The 15650-nt window shown below is 35.6% G+C and overlaps 1 protein-coding gene and 1 pseudogene across 1 annotated transcript; one reads left to right on the top strand and one right to left on the bottom strand.

The window, feature by feature from the left end:
• Positions 1 to 184: 184 nt before the first annotated feature.
• LOC148580132 (uncharacterized) lies at positions 185 to 637 on the bottom strand (annotated as a pseudogene).
• Positions 638 to 5524: 4887 nt separating this feature from the next.
• LOC148580131 (uncharacterized) lies at positions 5525 to 7316 on the top strand. Its single transcript, XM_088491678.1, has 4 exons — positions 5525 to 5602; positions 5860 to 6067; positions 6945 to 7064; positions 7270 to 7316. The coding sequence occupies exons 1-4, from the start codon at positions 5525 to 5527 to the stop codon at positions 7314 to 7316; spliced, it is 453 nt and encodes a 150-aa protein (XP_088347804.1).
• Positions 7317 to 15650: the final 8334 nt, after the last annotated feature.

The following is a 15650-nucleotide window of genomic DNA, read 5'->3' as shown; positions in this document are numbered from 1 at the left end:
AATTAAAATCAGAATATGGAAACCATAGCGGTGATAAAACAGAGCATACAAATTCAATCTAATCGATGGCAGCAGCGGTGGCGGAGCAGGACGGCATGAGAGCAGACCTCGCCCTTCTCCCCCTTGTCGCGTTTCTGCTCCTCTGTCTTCCGTGCATCTCTCATGATTTCCACTCTCCTCTGCCCTAATCAGCGTTGACTGTGTCTGTGGTGATGAAGACTTCGGCGGTTACCATGAAGTGCGGCGGCGCGTCGGTGGCCATGGAAGCACCGCGACAACAAGGCGTCACCTCCCTCCTGCGCGACGCTCCTCCTGATTCTCCCTCTCTTAGGCACGACTCTTCCTCTCCAAACGACGCGATGGCAGTGACAGCACCAAGTCCCGCGGCGAGATGGCGACGCGGCGAGACACGAGCGGCGGGCTCCAGGCCGGCGGTGGCGGCTCGCGAGGACGACGACAACGAAGCGGCGATGGCCAGTGGCGCCGGCGCAACCTTCCTCTTCTCTTCTTCCCCCTCGGTTCTCTCTTTCTCTCCGCTATCCCTTTTCCCTCTTTTCCTTTTACTGCTGCTGTGTCTTAGGTTGAATTAGGAAGAAAGGAAAACTGCTGCTGTGTATTGATCAGAGAAGGGAAACATTGGCGGTGGCTAGGTTAGAAGGGGTTAGGGCTTTTTGGGGATTAATTTAAGAATTAGGGTATAATTTGGGACAAAAGTGAAATTAAAAATTTTGGGTAAATTGGGGTTTGGTCAATTTTAATAAAATTAAAGTATATTATAAAAAATTAAAATCTAATTTGCTCTTTTAAAATTATTTTAAAAATACTACTTAATTATCAATTTACTAATTAGTTTTTAATCAAATATTCTAATTTTAAAATTAGAAATATAATTTATTTTTTGTTTATAAAAATTAAAGTATTAAATTCCAAAATCTCAATTATTTAACTAAATCGTATAAAATTCTTATTCTTTTATAACTGTTAAGTTGTAAAATTTAAATATATAAAATTATTCAATAATTATAAGATTAAGTAAAATTTTCAATTTAATTATCAAAACTTGATTTAATTACTTTTAATAAAATAATTTCTAAAAATAAAATTTTTAATGAATATATAAGTTGAAATTAACTCATAGTAATATTTTTCGAAAATTTTGGATCTTACATCTTTTTTGATGGTGAGAGGGTTCCTGAAGGCTACTAAGTGTGAGTTTTGAAGGGACAAAAATTTGACTAAGTGTGTGAGTTTGCTTTTGAGAAAGTGAGGAAAAAAAGTTATCAAGTGTAAGCTTTTGGCTTTAGATACATTAGGCATCACTTTTAAAGTGCACCCAAAACTTAATAAATAGGCTACCCTTTAAAAGCACTCTCTTTAATACAAAAAGTGAACTCATAGATATCAATATACGGCTACGCTTTATAAGTGATTTCTATAATACCTAAGGCTACACTTTTTAAATGATGCCAGAATTGTGTTTCCTTTTCTCTTATAAAAAGGCAACACTGAGAAAAGCGTAGCCTATTCTATGAATAGGCTACGCTTTTCAAATGTAGCTTAAAAAAAGTGTGGCTGAATGGGTATTTTTCTTGTAGTGATGGCCGCCAATAATTCTAGCCTATACCATGAAGGTTGTAATCTTATATTAGAAACCCAAGAGATATGCACTCAAGCTATTGCAGATAGAAGGGAGGTGGTTGTCAGGCACGCGTTCATAGGTGAGAATAATGATGAGTGTCACAGATCATCACATTCATCAAGTTGAAGTGCGAGTGAATATCTTAGAATAGAAACAAGAGTGATAGAATGGAAAACAGTAGTAATTGCATTAATTCATTGAGACACAGCAGAGCTCCTCACCCCCAACCATGGGGTTTAGATACTCATGGCATAGAGAATACAATATGAAACGTGCAAAGTGTCATGAGGTGTGTAAATACAATAGCAAAAGGTCATATTTATTGAAAACTAGTAGCCTAGGGTTTACAAAAATGAGTAAATGATGCAGAATCCACTTCTGGGCCCACTTGGTGTGTGCTTGGGCTGAGCATTGAAGCTTTCACATGTAGAGACTTTTCTTGGAGTTAAACGCCAGCTTTTGTGCCAGTTTGGGCGTTTAACTCCAGCTTTTATGTCAGTTTTGGCGTTTTGACGCCAGAATTTTTATGCTGACTTGGAACGCCGGTTTGGGCCATCAAATCTCGGGCAAAGTATAAACTATTATATATTGCTGGAAAGCCCAGGATGTCTACATTTTAACGCAATTGAGAGCGCGCCATTTGGGCTTCTGTAGCTCCAGAAAATCTACTTTGAGTGCAGAGAGGTCAGAATCCAATAGCATCTGCAGTCCTTTTTCAGCCTCTGAATCAGATTTTTGCTCAGGTCCCTCAATTTCAGGTAGAAAATACCTGAAATCATAGAAAAACACACAAACTCATAGTAAAGTCCAGAAATGTGATTTTTGAATAAAAACTAATAAAACATAATAAAAACTAACTAAAATATACTAAAAATATACTAAAAATAATGCCAAAAAGCGTATAAATTATCCGCTCATCACAACACCAAACATAAATTGTTGCTTGTCCCCAAGCAACTGAAAATCAAATAGGATAAAAAGAAGAGAATATACTATAAATTCCAAATTATCAATGAAACTTAGCTCCAATTAGATGAGTGGGACTAGTAGGTTTTTGCCTCTGAACAGTTTTGGCATCTCACTTTATCCCTTGAAGTTTAGAATGATTGGCATCTATAGGAACTCAGAATTTAGATAGTGTTATTGATTCTCCTAGTTTAGTATTGTTGATTCTTGAACACAGCTACTTTATGAGTCTTGGCCGTGACCCTAAGCATTTTATTTTCCAGTATTACCACCGGATACATAAATGCCACAGACACATAACTGGGTGAACCTTTTCAGATTGTGACTCAGCTTTGCTAGAGTCCCCAATTAGAGGTGTCCAGAGCTCTTAAGCACACTCTTTTTGCTTTGGACCACGACTTTAACCACTCAGTCTCAAGTTTTTACTTGACACCTTCACGCCACAAGCACATGGTTAGGGACAGCTTGGTTTAGCCGCTTAGGCCAGGATTTTATTCCTGTGGGCCCTCCTATCCACTGATGCTCAAAGCCTTGGATCCTTTTTATTTTTCCCTTGCCTTTTGGTTTAAAGGGCTATTGGCTTTTTCTGCTTGCTTTTTCTTTTTCTTTCTTTTCCTTTTATTATATTTTTTTCGCCTCTTTTTTTTTTGTTTCGCAAGATTTTCACTGCTTTTTCTTGCTTCAAGAATCATTTTTATGATTTTTCAGATTATCAATAACATTTCTCCTTTTCCATCATTCTTTCAAGAGCCAACAATTTTAACATTCAAAAACAACAAATTCTTAATCTATGCACTGTTCAAGCATTCATTCAGAAAAACAAAAAGTATTGCCACCACATCAAAATAATTAATCTGTTTTACAATTTGAAATTCATGTACTTTTTTTTCTTTTTCAGAAAACATTTTTCATTTAAGAAAGGTGATGGATTCATAGGACATTCATAGCTTTAAGGCATAGACACTAAGACACTAACGATCATATAATAAGACACAAATATAAATAAAACATAAAGCATTGGGAACGAAAAACAGAAATTAAAGAACAAGGAAATTAAAGAACGGTCCACCTTAGTGATGGCGGCTTGTTCTTCCTCTTGAAGATCTTATGACATTCTTTAGCTCCTCTTTGTCTCTTCCTTGCCTTTGTTGCTTTTCTCTCATGGCCTTTTGGTCCTCTCTAATTTCATGGAGGATAGTGGAATGCTCTTGTTGAGGTCCATGAGTGGGCTCTCTTGTTTGCTCCATCCTTTTCTTAGTGATAAGCTTTTGAGATGAATCTCTCCATCTCCCATGACTCGAAGGTGGAAGCTTTTGCCTTTCCTTTCCTCTTTCTAGAGGTTTCTCCGGCCTTACACTACAACAAATATGGGCTTTAGGAACGCCAAATTTTGCAACGCCTTAAAACCGTTCTCTTAGATAGTTTTAGACAACGGTTTTTTTGTGTGTTACCAATGAATTCAATTTTTCATTATTTTTTAGCAACAAACTAAAACCGTTCTCTTTGACTATTTTAAAGAACGGTTTTATAACCGTTACTAAGATTTATTTTTAAGCAACGGGTTTTTATTGTTGTTTAAATAATTGTACAAAAGAAACGTATAAAAACCGTTGCTAAAATGCTACACTTTAAAACTGTTCTATTAGATGGTCTTAGACAACGATTTTTACAGTGTTGCTGTTGAAGTTCAGTTTTTCATTACGTTATAGCAATAAAATAAAACCGTTATTTTTGACTATTTTAAAGAACAATTTTATAACTACTACAACAATTTTTTATTAAACAATTTTTTCTATAAACACTATAATTTATAGAATACTCAAAGCTATTGTTATAAATATATAACAAATATTATTTAAAAAAAAATTAAAATACATTTATAATAAATATTATATATTTTTGTTATAAATATATAACAAATATTATTTTAAAAATAAAATTGAAATAAATAAAAAAATTAAATTAAAATAAAATTATAATAAATATTAATATTTTTTTATTTAAACTTCCTCTAAATCCTAACATAACCAAATTTGGAGGAACTCTCTTTACTAAAAATAATTAAATATATACTGAATCTAAAGTAATTAAGAGTGATATGTAATTCTTTATAATAATTAAAATTTAAATTAATTAAAATTTTTATATAATATTTATTATAATTAGATATTTAGTATATTTAAAATTATAATTTTAATAATTAAAAAATAAAAAAATTATATAATTTAATTTAAATAACTTATATTATGAATAATTTATGATTTAATTTAAATTTTTTATTTTTTAAAAAATAAGCTTTTAAGAATGATTAAATTAATTTATATAAATATTTTGAACTTAAATTAATTAATATTTTTATGTAATTTTATTATAATTAATTATTTTATATAATTTAAAATTAAATTTTTATAATAAAAAATTATATAATTTAATTTAAATAATTAATATTTTAAATTTAAATACTATTTAATAAATCATAATTAATATATTTATTTATAATTTAAATTAAAAATAATTATTTTTATTTAATAATATATTAATAAATAATATTTTTAAATAATTTTAAATAAAATATATTTAATTTTAAAATTATTATTGTATTAAATAATTTTATTAAAATATCTATTTTATCTATATTTTATAACTATTTAACTCTAATGCTAAATTTTTAAATTAAATAAAAAATTCTAGTTCCTAAATTGAAAAACCTAACCTTAGAACTCCACCCTACTGAGAAAAGAGAAACGCAGAGAGAAGATAGAAAGCTAAACCCCGCGAGGAAGAAGAAGGGAAGGAGAGGGAGAAGAGCGCGCCGGCGTCGCGCCTCACCGCCGTAGAGCCCATCACACGTGTCGCCGCCGTCATGTCACCGTCAATCTGAACCGTGCGAGGGAGAGAGCTGCCGCTGCGGGAAACGCGATGGTGGAGAGGACGCCGCCAGATCTGTGGTGCCTGTTCCCTGTCGAGCTCGCCGTCGAAGACGCCACTGCCGTCACTGTCGAACACTAGCCATCGCAGTCGCCGTCGACGCTGTGGCAGAGAAGGAGGAAGGATGCGCGAACAGAATAGGGAGAAGGAAGCTGCGAAGCCGTCACCGTTTCTGCTCGGGGTTGTCGCTGCTGCTGAAGAAGACGCGTCCGAGAGAGAGAGAACCAGGGGAGTGACACGCGAAGGATGCTCTGACGGAGAAGGAGGAGAACGAGGCTGTCTCATCGCCAATGATTAGAAGTTGCTACTGTTGATGGGATGAACAGAACGTGAAGAGGGAGGAGAAACTCGTAGAGGAGAGGGGGGTTTTGCCGCCGCACCGCTGGTCGCCGGGGAACACCGCCATTGACGCCGGAGAATGCCACTATTGGAGCCACTGTCCATGCTCGGCCCCTGTTTCTGTTGCTGTTTATGCTGGTTCAGCCATTGCCGCCACAACCCGTCTCAAATTTCTTCTAATTTCGACACTCAGAGGTAGGGGATTTATTTTAAAATTAACCGTTTTAATTTATGAATGTCATTGAAGTTTAGTGAGTATCTACAAATAATTTATAAATGTCTTGTGTGATTAATTGGTAGAAATAAGCTTGGTTTGAGGATGTATAATTTGGATTAGTTTTTGAGATGATGTTCTAGTGTTTCAATTAGTTTATTGAGTTTAGGTTATGGCTGTGAATGTGACTGGTATGATGATGATTACGTGCGTGTGAATTGAAATTTGTTTAGCTCTTGTGTGCATCTTGCAAGGTTGTTTGGGGATGAATGCTTGTCGGAAGTTCTGTTTTTTTTTTTACTTAATAATGTTGTGATTGGTGGTTGAATCAAATTATAATGAGTAATTTATGAGATTGCGGCTTGATGAATGATAAATAGATTGAGTTTATATTTCTAAACTAAGTATCTAAAATTGATTTCTTAACTAAAAGTAGTAATTTTTATGGTTTATAAATAATTTTACAATGAGTGGAACCAAATGGTGATAAAATATGTTGATTATTGAGAACCTGTTTGTTTGATGATTGCTGATCCTTGTAAATTAATTATTATATGTTTTAGGGTGCTGCTACTCTAAATGATTGGAAGATGGTCATTGCTGTTTAAAAAGAGAAATTCATCACAATTGCCTTGTTTGCTTTGACGTATAAACTATAAAGACTATTCTTCTATTATGGTAAAATCTTTTGGGAAGAACCACATGATTTCATTTTCTTTGGTTTATGAATTGGTTTTGCTTATTATGAATTTTGTTGATTGTTGATTGTTACTATGATGATGTTGGCTTGTTCTGCCATTAGTTACTTTGTTGATTGAATTTTTTTCTTTAATGAGATTTTGTTTTGAGCAATGTTAGGAGAAAATAGTTCTGCTTTGTCATCAGTTCCTACTCTGTCATCTGCTGCTGTTCCGTGCTCTCCTCTCTGCTTGCGTCCACTACGCCGTCCCCCACCTCATCCGCTGAGGTTCGGTTACGGTATGTGTTTGGATTAAGGTTATTTTCTGTTATAAATCAAAGAGTTATTTAGCTGAACATGTTCTCTCTATGTAAAAAGTTAAGCATAGAAGTTTTGTTTTTAATTCAATTTGGTTTAAAATTAAGCTAAGTTGTTTTATGGAGAATAATGTTAATGTTAATGTTAATGGTTGTTTCTTAATTGTTGGTTGGTTTATTTTGTTAGCATGTAAAGTGGCTGGGAATTCTAAGTTGATTCTCTCAATGGCCTGAATGACTCAAGTAAAAATCTTAGAATTCTGGAGAAGATTGCCCAAATATTCAAAGAGGATTTGAAGTTTGGTGGAGAAGAGCTTTCTGGAAGCGGAATGGAGAGTAAGAATAGACAAGACAATTACGAATTACAGCTACAATAGTTGATAATCCTTGAAGACAGACAGTCCTAGCATGGTGGAATTGACAACATTTTACTGGGTGTGTCTCCTTTTAACCTTCTCTTGATCATTTCAATTTCTATTTAATTCCTCTGTGTTGACCAGCATTTCAACCTTGGTAGCTTACCTGTAAAGCTGCTTGTTTGAAATGTGATAGACTCTGTCTTCATCCATGATTGATTTACCTTGAACAAGTTAGCACCATTGTATTTTTTTTCCTTTTTTCTTTTGGCACTTTTTTTTTGTTTGTTTGTTGTGCACATAATCTAATCATTTCAATAGAAACAACCTGTGAGTATAGAATTTATAGTTCATGTGGGTACTTGGAAACATTCTTCTTTTATCAGTGTGCATAGTCATCGATTTACACTTAGGCTGGTCATAATTTGGCTCTATCTTGAGCTGACAACACTACACTCTTGAAGAATGTTATTTTTTTTATTATGAGACTGTTCTATTTTTATTATGTATTTATGGGCAACACAAGATGAGCTTCAGTTGCAATTTGTTTAGTTCTAAACCTTTTCCATTCATATTTAGTCTTGTTTAATCATCTCTTTGCAGTTACATGGAAGAAATAAGAGTTCATGTGCTATCAATTTAATTTAGTGGATAAGATTTTATGTTTAACAGGCTACCGCAAGGTGGGGCTGGTGGTCTAAGTTTTCTGCTTTGTGTGAAAGACTATACTAAGCAAAGCAACTGCTGATGTTGACAAAGGGGTCCATGATGAGACTGGTTTCTTTTAGGTATGTTTGAATAAGTATGCTTGAATCTGAAGTCTAAAATTTGCTATTATATTTATTGCTGCTGTTGGTTTACCTTCTGGTAGTGTCAAAGGAGGGGACAGGAGGGGGAGGTGGGTCTTGTGACCTTATGTGGTGCTTTTAGTGCAAAGAAGTTCTTGGATTTAATATCTTTTATAAATTACAACCTTTTTATTTGATGTATTAAGAAGCTTATTTATTAGCAATGCAAATATTGCTTTTCTTACTGGTTATAACAATCATGCTTGAAAATAACTACACTATGGTTGCTTGATCCTTTTGATGCCTTATTAAGAATTGAATTTGTTAAGTACCTATGTGCTTGTATCCATTGTGCTAGTGATACGTGTTATATGCATGCCATTGTTCTTTATTTTGTATTTTACTGATTCAAAATGCTTCATTTTTTCCCCAGTTAAAAAGCTTGTGTTCCTTGTTGTCTGCAGGTGGTTCTATTTTTTGAAAATATGGGCTTGGATAAAGAAACTATTGGGAGAATTATTTTTCGCTGCCAGCATTGATAAAACTCTTTAGAGGAAGATTGAATTCCTTTCTAGGGTTGGCATTTTTTAAGCTTATTTTCCTGGGATAATTAGAAAATATCCGGAATTACTTGTAACCAACACTGAGACAACTATATTGTATCCGGAAATTTTTGGTTCACTAAGTATATAAATGTTTATTTTTCTATGATAAGTGTTCAATTAGTTTTCTTTAGTAATTTGATTCAAATAGTTTAACCTTGTTTATTGACATTAAATTTTAAAAAAATAGTTGGAACTAATTTCAATGCAACATGAGAAAACTATTGTAAATAAAGAATAATATAGTTATAAAAAACTGTTGTCAAAAGTCACAAAAGGCAATGGTATTAAAACCGTTGTCAAAGACAGCTACAAAATGACAATGGTATTAAAAACCGTTGCAAAAACACCACCAAAGGCAACGCTTTTAAACCGTTGTCTTTATGAACAACAAAATTACAACAATTTAAAACCGTTGTCTATCCAGTTACGGTTTTAAACCATTACGTCATCAAAGAGAACGATTTTAAACCGTTGCCTATCCAGTAACGGTTCTAAACCGTTCTTTAAAAATTGTTGTCAAAACCGTTGTCTATGCTAGTAACTATGGAAACGGTTTTTTGGTTGTCGTTGCCTTAGGTATAAAACCGTTTCCTTTGAGCATTGGTAACGGCCGCATATACCACAGGTCAAAAACCGTTGCCAAAGTGTTGCCTAAAGTTTTAGAAACGGTTTTCTGATCTATGACAACGGTTTTTGACCGTTGTGAAAACCCTTATTTCTTGTAGTGTTAGGTGCCATAAATGATTATGGAAACACAAAAAGCAATGCTTTTTCCACACCAAACTTAGAAGGTTTTCTCGTCCTCAAGCAAAAGAAGAAAGAGGGTGGTGAAGAAGAAGAAAATGGAGGAGATGGAGATGTGTGAGTGGTTAAGAGGTGATGGGGAAGAGTATTTGGGGAAGGGTGTTATGGGAAGGTGTAAAGAAGAGAGAGAGAGGTGAGGTAGGTGGGGATCCTGTGGGGTCCACAGATCCTGAGGTGTCAAGGATTTCTCATCCCTGCACCATATTGGCGTGTGAATGCCCTTTGCTTGCCAATCCTGGTGGTAAACGCTAGGTTGCTACCCATTTCTGGCGTTTAATGCCAGCTTTTCTCCCCTTTCTGGCATTTAAACGCCAGGTTTGTGCCCATTTCTGGCGTTAAACGCCAGTTTTGTGCCCCTTTTTGGCGTTAAACGCCCAGAATGGTGCCAGACTGGGCGTTTAACGCCCATTCTGCTACCCTAAACGCCAGTAAGCTTCTCCTCCAGGGTGTGCTATTTTTAATACTATTTTTCATTCTGTTTTTGCTTTTTTAGTTGTTTTTATGACTTCACATGATCATCAACCTGCAGAAAACATAAGATAACAATAGAAAATAAATAGATATAATAAAATTGGGTTGCCTCCCAACAAGTGCTTCTTTATTGTCTTTAGCTGGACCTTGATTGAGTTTTATTCTAGTCTCAGTTTTGAGCATTCTTGCTCAAAATTGCTTTCAAGATAGTGTTTGATTCTATGTCCGTTAAAAATAAACTTTTTGTCATAATCAATATCCTGAAGCTCAACATATCCATATGGTGACACACTTGTAATCAGATATGGTCCTCTCCATCGGGATTTTAATTTCCCGGGGAATAATCTAAGTCTAGAGTTAAACAGCAGAACCTTCTGTCCTGGCTCAAAAAATCTAGATGACAGTTTCTTGTCATGCCACCTTTTTGCTTTTTCCTTATAAATTTTTGCATTTTCAAAAGCATTGAGTCTGAATTCCTCTAGCTCATTCAGCTGGAGCAGTCTTTTCTCTCTAGCTAACTTAGCATCCAGGTTTAGGAATCTGGTTGCCTTGTAGGCCTTATGTTCCAGTTCCATGGGCAGATGACAGGCCTTGCCATACACAAGCTGGTGTGGAGAGTCTTGAATGCTGTTCTGTATGCCCACAGAGCATCATCCAAGCTTTTTGCCCAATCCTTTCTACGGGCAATTACAGTCTGTTCCAGGATTCTTTTTAGTTCTCTATTAGAGACTTTAGCCTGCCCATTTGTCTGTGGGTGATATGGAGTTGCTACTTTGTGGCTAATTCCATATCGGACCATAGCAGAGTATAGTTGTTTATTGCAGAAATGAGTGCCTCTGTCACTGATTAGTACTCTGGGAACGCCAAATCTGCTGAAGATATGTTTCTGGAGGAACTTCAGCACGGTCTTAGTATCATTAGTGGGTGTGGCAATTGCTACTACCCATTTGGATACGTAGTCTACTGCCACCAGAATGTAAGTGTTTGAGTATGATGGTGAGAAAGGACCCATGAAGTTAATACCCCATACATCAAACAACTCAATCTCTAAGATCCCTTGTTGAGGCATGGCATAACCATGAGGCAAGTTGCCAGCTCTTTGGCAACTGTCACAGTTACGCACAAACTCTCGGGCATCTCTGTGGAGGGTAGGCCAGTAGAACCCACATTGGAGGACCTTAGTGGCTGTTCGCTCACCTCCGAAATGTCCTCCATATTGTGATCCATGGCAATGCCATAGGATCTTCTGTGCCTCTTCTCTGGGCACGCATCTGCGGATCATTCCGTCTGCACATCTCTTAAAGAGATATGGTTCATCCCATAAGTAGTACTTTGCATCAGAAATTAGTTTTTTCGTTTGCTGCCTGCTGTACTCCTTGGGTATGAACCTCACAGCTTTATAATTTGCAATGTCGGCAAACCATGGTGCTTCCTGAATAGCGAAGAGTTGCTCATCCGGAAAGGTCTCAGAGATCTCAGTAGGAGGAAGGGACGCCCCTGCTACTGGTTCTATTCGGGACAGGTGATTAGCTACCTGGTTCTCTGTTCCTTTTATGTCTCTTATTTCTATATCAAACTCTTGCAGAAGCAACACCCATCTTATGAGCCTGGGTTTTGAATCCTGCTTTGTGAGTAGATATTTAAGAGCAGCATGGTCAGTATACACAATCACTTTTGAACCTACTAGATAGGATCTAAACTTGTCAATGGCATAAACCACTGCAAGCAACTCTTTTTCTGTAGTTGTGTAATTCTTCTGTGCATCATTTAAAATACGGCTAGCATAGTAAATAACCTGCAGAAGCTTGTTATGCCTCTGTCCCAACACTGCACCAATGGCATGGTCACTGGCATCACACATTAGTTCGAATGGTAACGTCCAGTCTGATGCAGAGATGACTGGTGCTGTGACCAGCTTAGCTTTCAGAGTTTCAAATGCCTGCAGACACTTGATAAACCATTATTTTATGGTTTATCTTGTGCTCAATTGAGTGGATTTTATCAACTCTTTACCAACTTATTCATACTATTTGCATGGTTTTACATTTGCCTTCCTAATTATGTGCTTTGATTGAAAACATGCTTCTTTGGCCTTAAGTTCCCTATGTTTAATCCTCTCTTATTACCATTAGATGCCTTGATATGTGTGTTAAGTGATTTCAGAGATTACAGGGCAGGAATGGCTCAGAAGATGGAAAGGAAGCATGCAAAAGTAGAAGGAATACAAGAAGTTGGAGAAATTGCTAAGCTGTCCAGCCTGACCTCTTCGCACTCAAACAGCTATAACTTTAGCTACAGAGGTCCAAACGACGCGGTTCCAGATGCGTTGGAAATCTAACGTCTGGGGCTTCGATTTGATATATAATATGCCATAGTTGCCCTTACGCTAGGTGACGCGACAGCGTGCTCCATGCGGACGCGTCGTAGTGACGAAAAACTAGCGTGGCAGATTTCTTCTCCAGCGATTTCTGCGCTGTTTTCGACCCAGTTTTTGGCCCAGAACACTCAGATTAGAGGCTATAAAGTAATGGAATGCATCCATTCATGATGATGCTTTCATATTCACAATTATTAGGATTTAGATGTAGTTTTTAGAGAGAGAGGTTCTCTCTTCTCTCTTAGGATTAAGATTTAGGATTTCTCTTAGTTTTAGGAGTGACTCTCAATCCCAGGTTCAATGTTCTTCAATTTATATTTCTCTTCTACTTTTAGATGCTCTAATACTTTTATTTGTTAATTACTTATGTTGCCCATTTGATTCATAAATCTTTCATGTTAGATTGGATTGCTTTTATTAATATAATTTGAGGTATTTCAGACTTATGATTGCTCTCTTTAATTTATTAATGCTCTTTGTTTATCCAAATTATTTTCATTCAAGTAGACTTTTTTTCCCTTTTGGCTTTGGTTGAGTCATTGGAGACACTTGAGTTATCAAACTCATTGTTGATTGAAAATTGGATTTCTTCATTTCATTAATTCAAGTTCCAATAACTCTAGCCTTTCCCAAGGAAAGACTAGGACCTGAGGAATAAAAATTAATTCATCCACTTAACTTACCTTCATAGTTAGAGGTTAACAAAGTGGGAGAAAAATCCAATTCTTATTACAGTTGATAAGGATAACCAGGATAGGACTTCCAGTTCTCATACCTTGCTAAGAGTTTATTTTACAGTTATTTATTTATTTTTATTGCTTTGAAAATATACATCTGCCCATTGCTCAAACTCCAAAACCCCAATTTACAAACTCATAACTAATAACAAGAACATACCTCCCTGCAATTCCTTGAGAAGACGACCCGAGGTTTGAATACTTCGGTTATCAATTTATTTAGGGGTTTGTTACTTGTGACAACCAAAACTTTTGTAAGAAAGGTTGATTGCTTGGTTTAGTAACTATACTTACAACGAGAGTTTACTATAACCTCTAAACCATCAATCTTCCGCTTCTTCAAAATGGCGCCGTTGTCGGGGAATTGCAAACGTGTGCCTTATTATTGGTTATTGTAAATATTTTCTTTTGCTTGTTTATTTGTTTTTATTTTTTATTTTTGCTTTTTCATAAATTAAGAGGTTATTGGTTTTTATTTAATTATTAAAAATTTTTCAAAAAATTTTTTCTTGGTGTTCATCTTGATCTTCAAGTTGTTCTTCGTGTTCATCTTGACCTTCAAGTTGTTCTTAGTTGTTTTCTTCGTTTTGATCTAAAAATTTTAAGTTTGGTATCTTTTTATTGTTTTTAATTGGATTTTCGAATTTTCCTTTTAAAAATTCAAATTTTTATTTTAAAAATTTTTTTATCTTATCTTATTTCAAAAATTAAATTTCAAATTTTAATATTTAAATTCCAAAATTCCAAATCCAAAAATTTTAAATTTTAAATTTAATTTTTAAAAATCAAAACTTTTCAAAATTTAAATCTTTTTCAAATTTTTTGTTGACTTTTTCAAAATCCAAATTTCAAAATTTAAAAATTCAAATCTAAAAAATTTTTTCAAAATTTCAAATTTCAAGATTTAAAATTCAAATTTCAAAATTTAATTTTCAAATTCAAAATTTAAATAATCTTTTAATTTAAATTTATTTTTATTTTCATTTTTTTTAATTTTTATTAACTAACTATGAGTTCTCACCCCTCTCGCTTTGAGTTTGGTTCTAATAATGTTGAAAGGAATGGAAGCTACCGCAGGAACATGCATCAAGGTCAGAACAGTCAAGGATGGATGGAGCCAATAGGATCTGATCAACCCTTTAGGCAATAACACCTTCCAAGACATCATGGACAAAGACCATTCTACAATGCATACCAAGCTGATAGATATGGTGGACCTCCTGGTAGTTACCAACAAGCCCCACCCTGTGCTTATAGACCTTCCTCTCAATATAGCTTCAAACCACCACACTCACAAGCCCCTTTACACCATTTACCTCCATATGACCCTAACCCACATCCACCATGCCAACCACCCTATGAACCAAATGAACCATACATAGATCCAACCCAACCTCTATTGGATAACAATACACTCATCTCTAACATCATTGGTTTCACCTCTACACTCCAAAATCTTATATCCCGCATGAACCAACCCTCTACCTCTAATATTCAACCCTCAAGCTCTAGTGCACTTCCTCTTCAACCACAAAATGATCTCTCCATCCCATCACCACCATCGATGGAAGAGAACCCACATCCATCAATCCAAGAGCAACATGATCCCAATGATGCTATTAACATGGAACAAGAGAGAAGGGATCATCTTCGCGAATCCATACTTCATAAGGAGCTAGAGGAGGCACTAAAGGTGAAGGTAGAAGAGACCTTTGTAGATGAAGGAGTAGTTGAAAGGAGTTATCATGGAAAGAAAATCATCGAGGATGAGTACGATTTTATACTTAAACAACTGGACAAAGCAGCAATTATTAAAAAGGGAGAAGTGGTTGCAGACTTAAGAGATGATGTACCTCCATCGAAAAGTCCAGTCATAGAACCCCCTTCTAAGGAGTCTGAAATTGATGTTAAGGAGAGTGTACAACCTCCAAGGCATATCATGGTTGAAGAATTTGAAGAAGATGATCAAGAGATGGATTCAATCATTGATGAATTCTTATCTACATTTGAATCCTTTTCCGTTGGACTAGACATGGAGATTAAAGAAGAAGAAGCACAACCTCCCATGCCCTTGGTAAACAATGAAGAAGAGATTGACTTGGAAGAAAGCTACCAAGAGGAAGAGGTCGATATTGAAGAAGCTTGCAAGGAGGTGGTAGTTGTCAAAGAAGAACACAAAGGAGTGGAGCTTGCAAGTTCATTAGAAACCCCTCCCCCTAAGTTGCCATCATCCTTCACAAAATTCAAGTGGGTAAAATTCATATCCCTTAGCTTTCTAATTCCACTTGAATATGGGCTACTGGAGACGGATGGTCAACTTAGAGCTTTTTGTGGCATTAAGAGTAAGAGGAAGATGGTCAGTAAGAGTTGTCAAGCAAGGTTCAACATGGTTGTTGCTCAAAGTTTAAAGGTTGGTGTAAAGCTCAACTG

The sequence above is a fragment of the Arachis ipaensis genome, chromosome B10, assembly GCF_059453495.1.
Source record: "Arachis ipaensis isolate K30076 ecotype BB chromosome B10, ASM5945349v1, whole genome shotgun sequence".
Lineage (NCBI taxonomy): Eukaryota > Viridiplantae > Streptophyta > Magnoliopsida > Fabales > Fabaceae > Arachis > Arachis ipaensis.
Note: the sequence above shows the minus strand (reverse complement) of the source record. Positions and strands in the feature narration are given on the sequence as shown.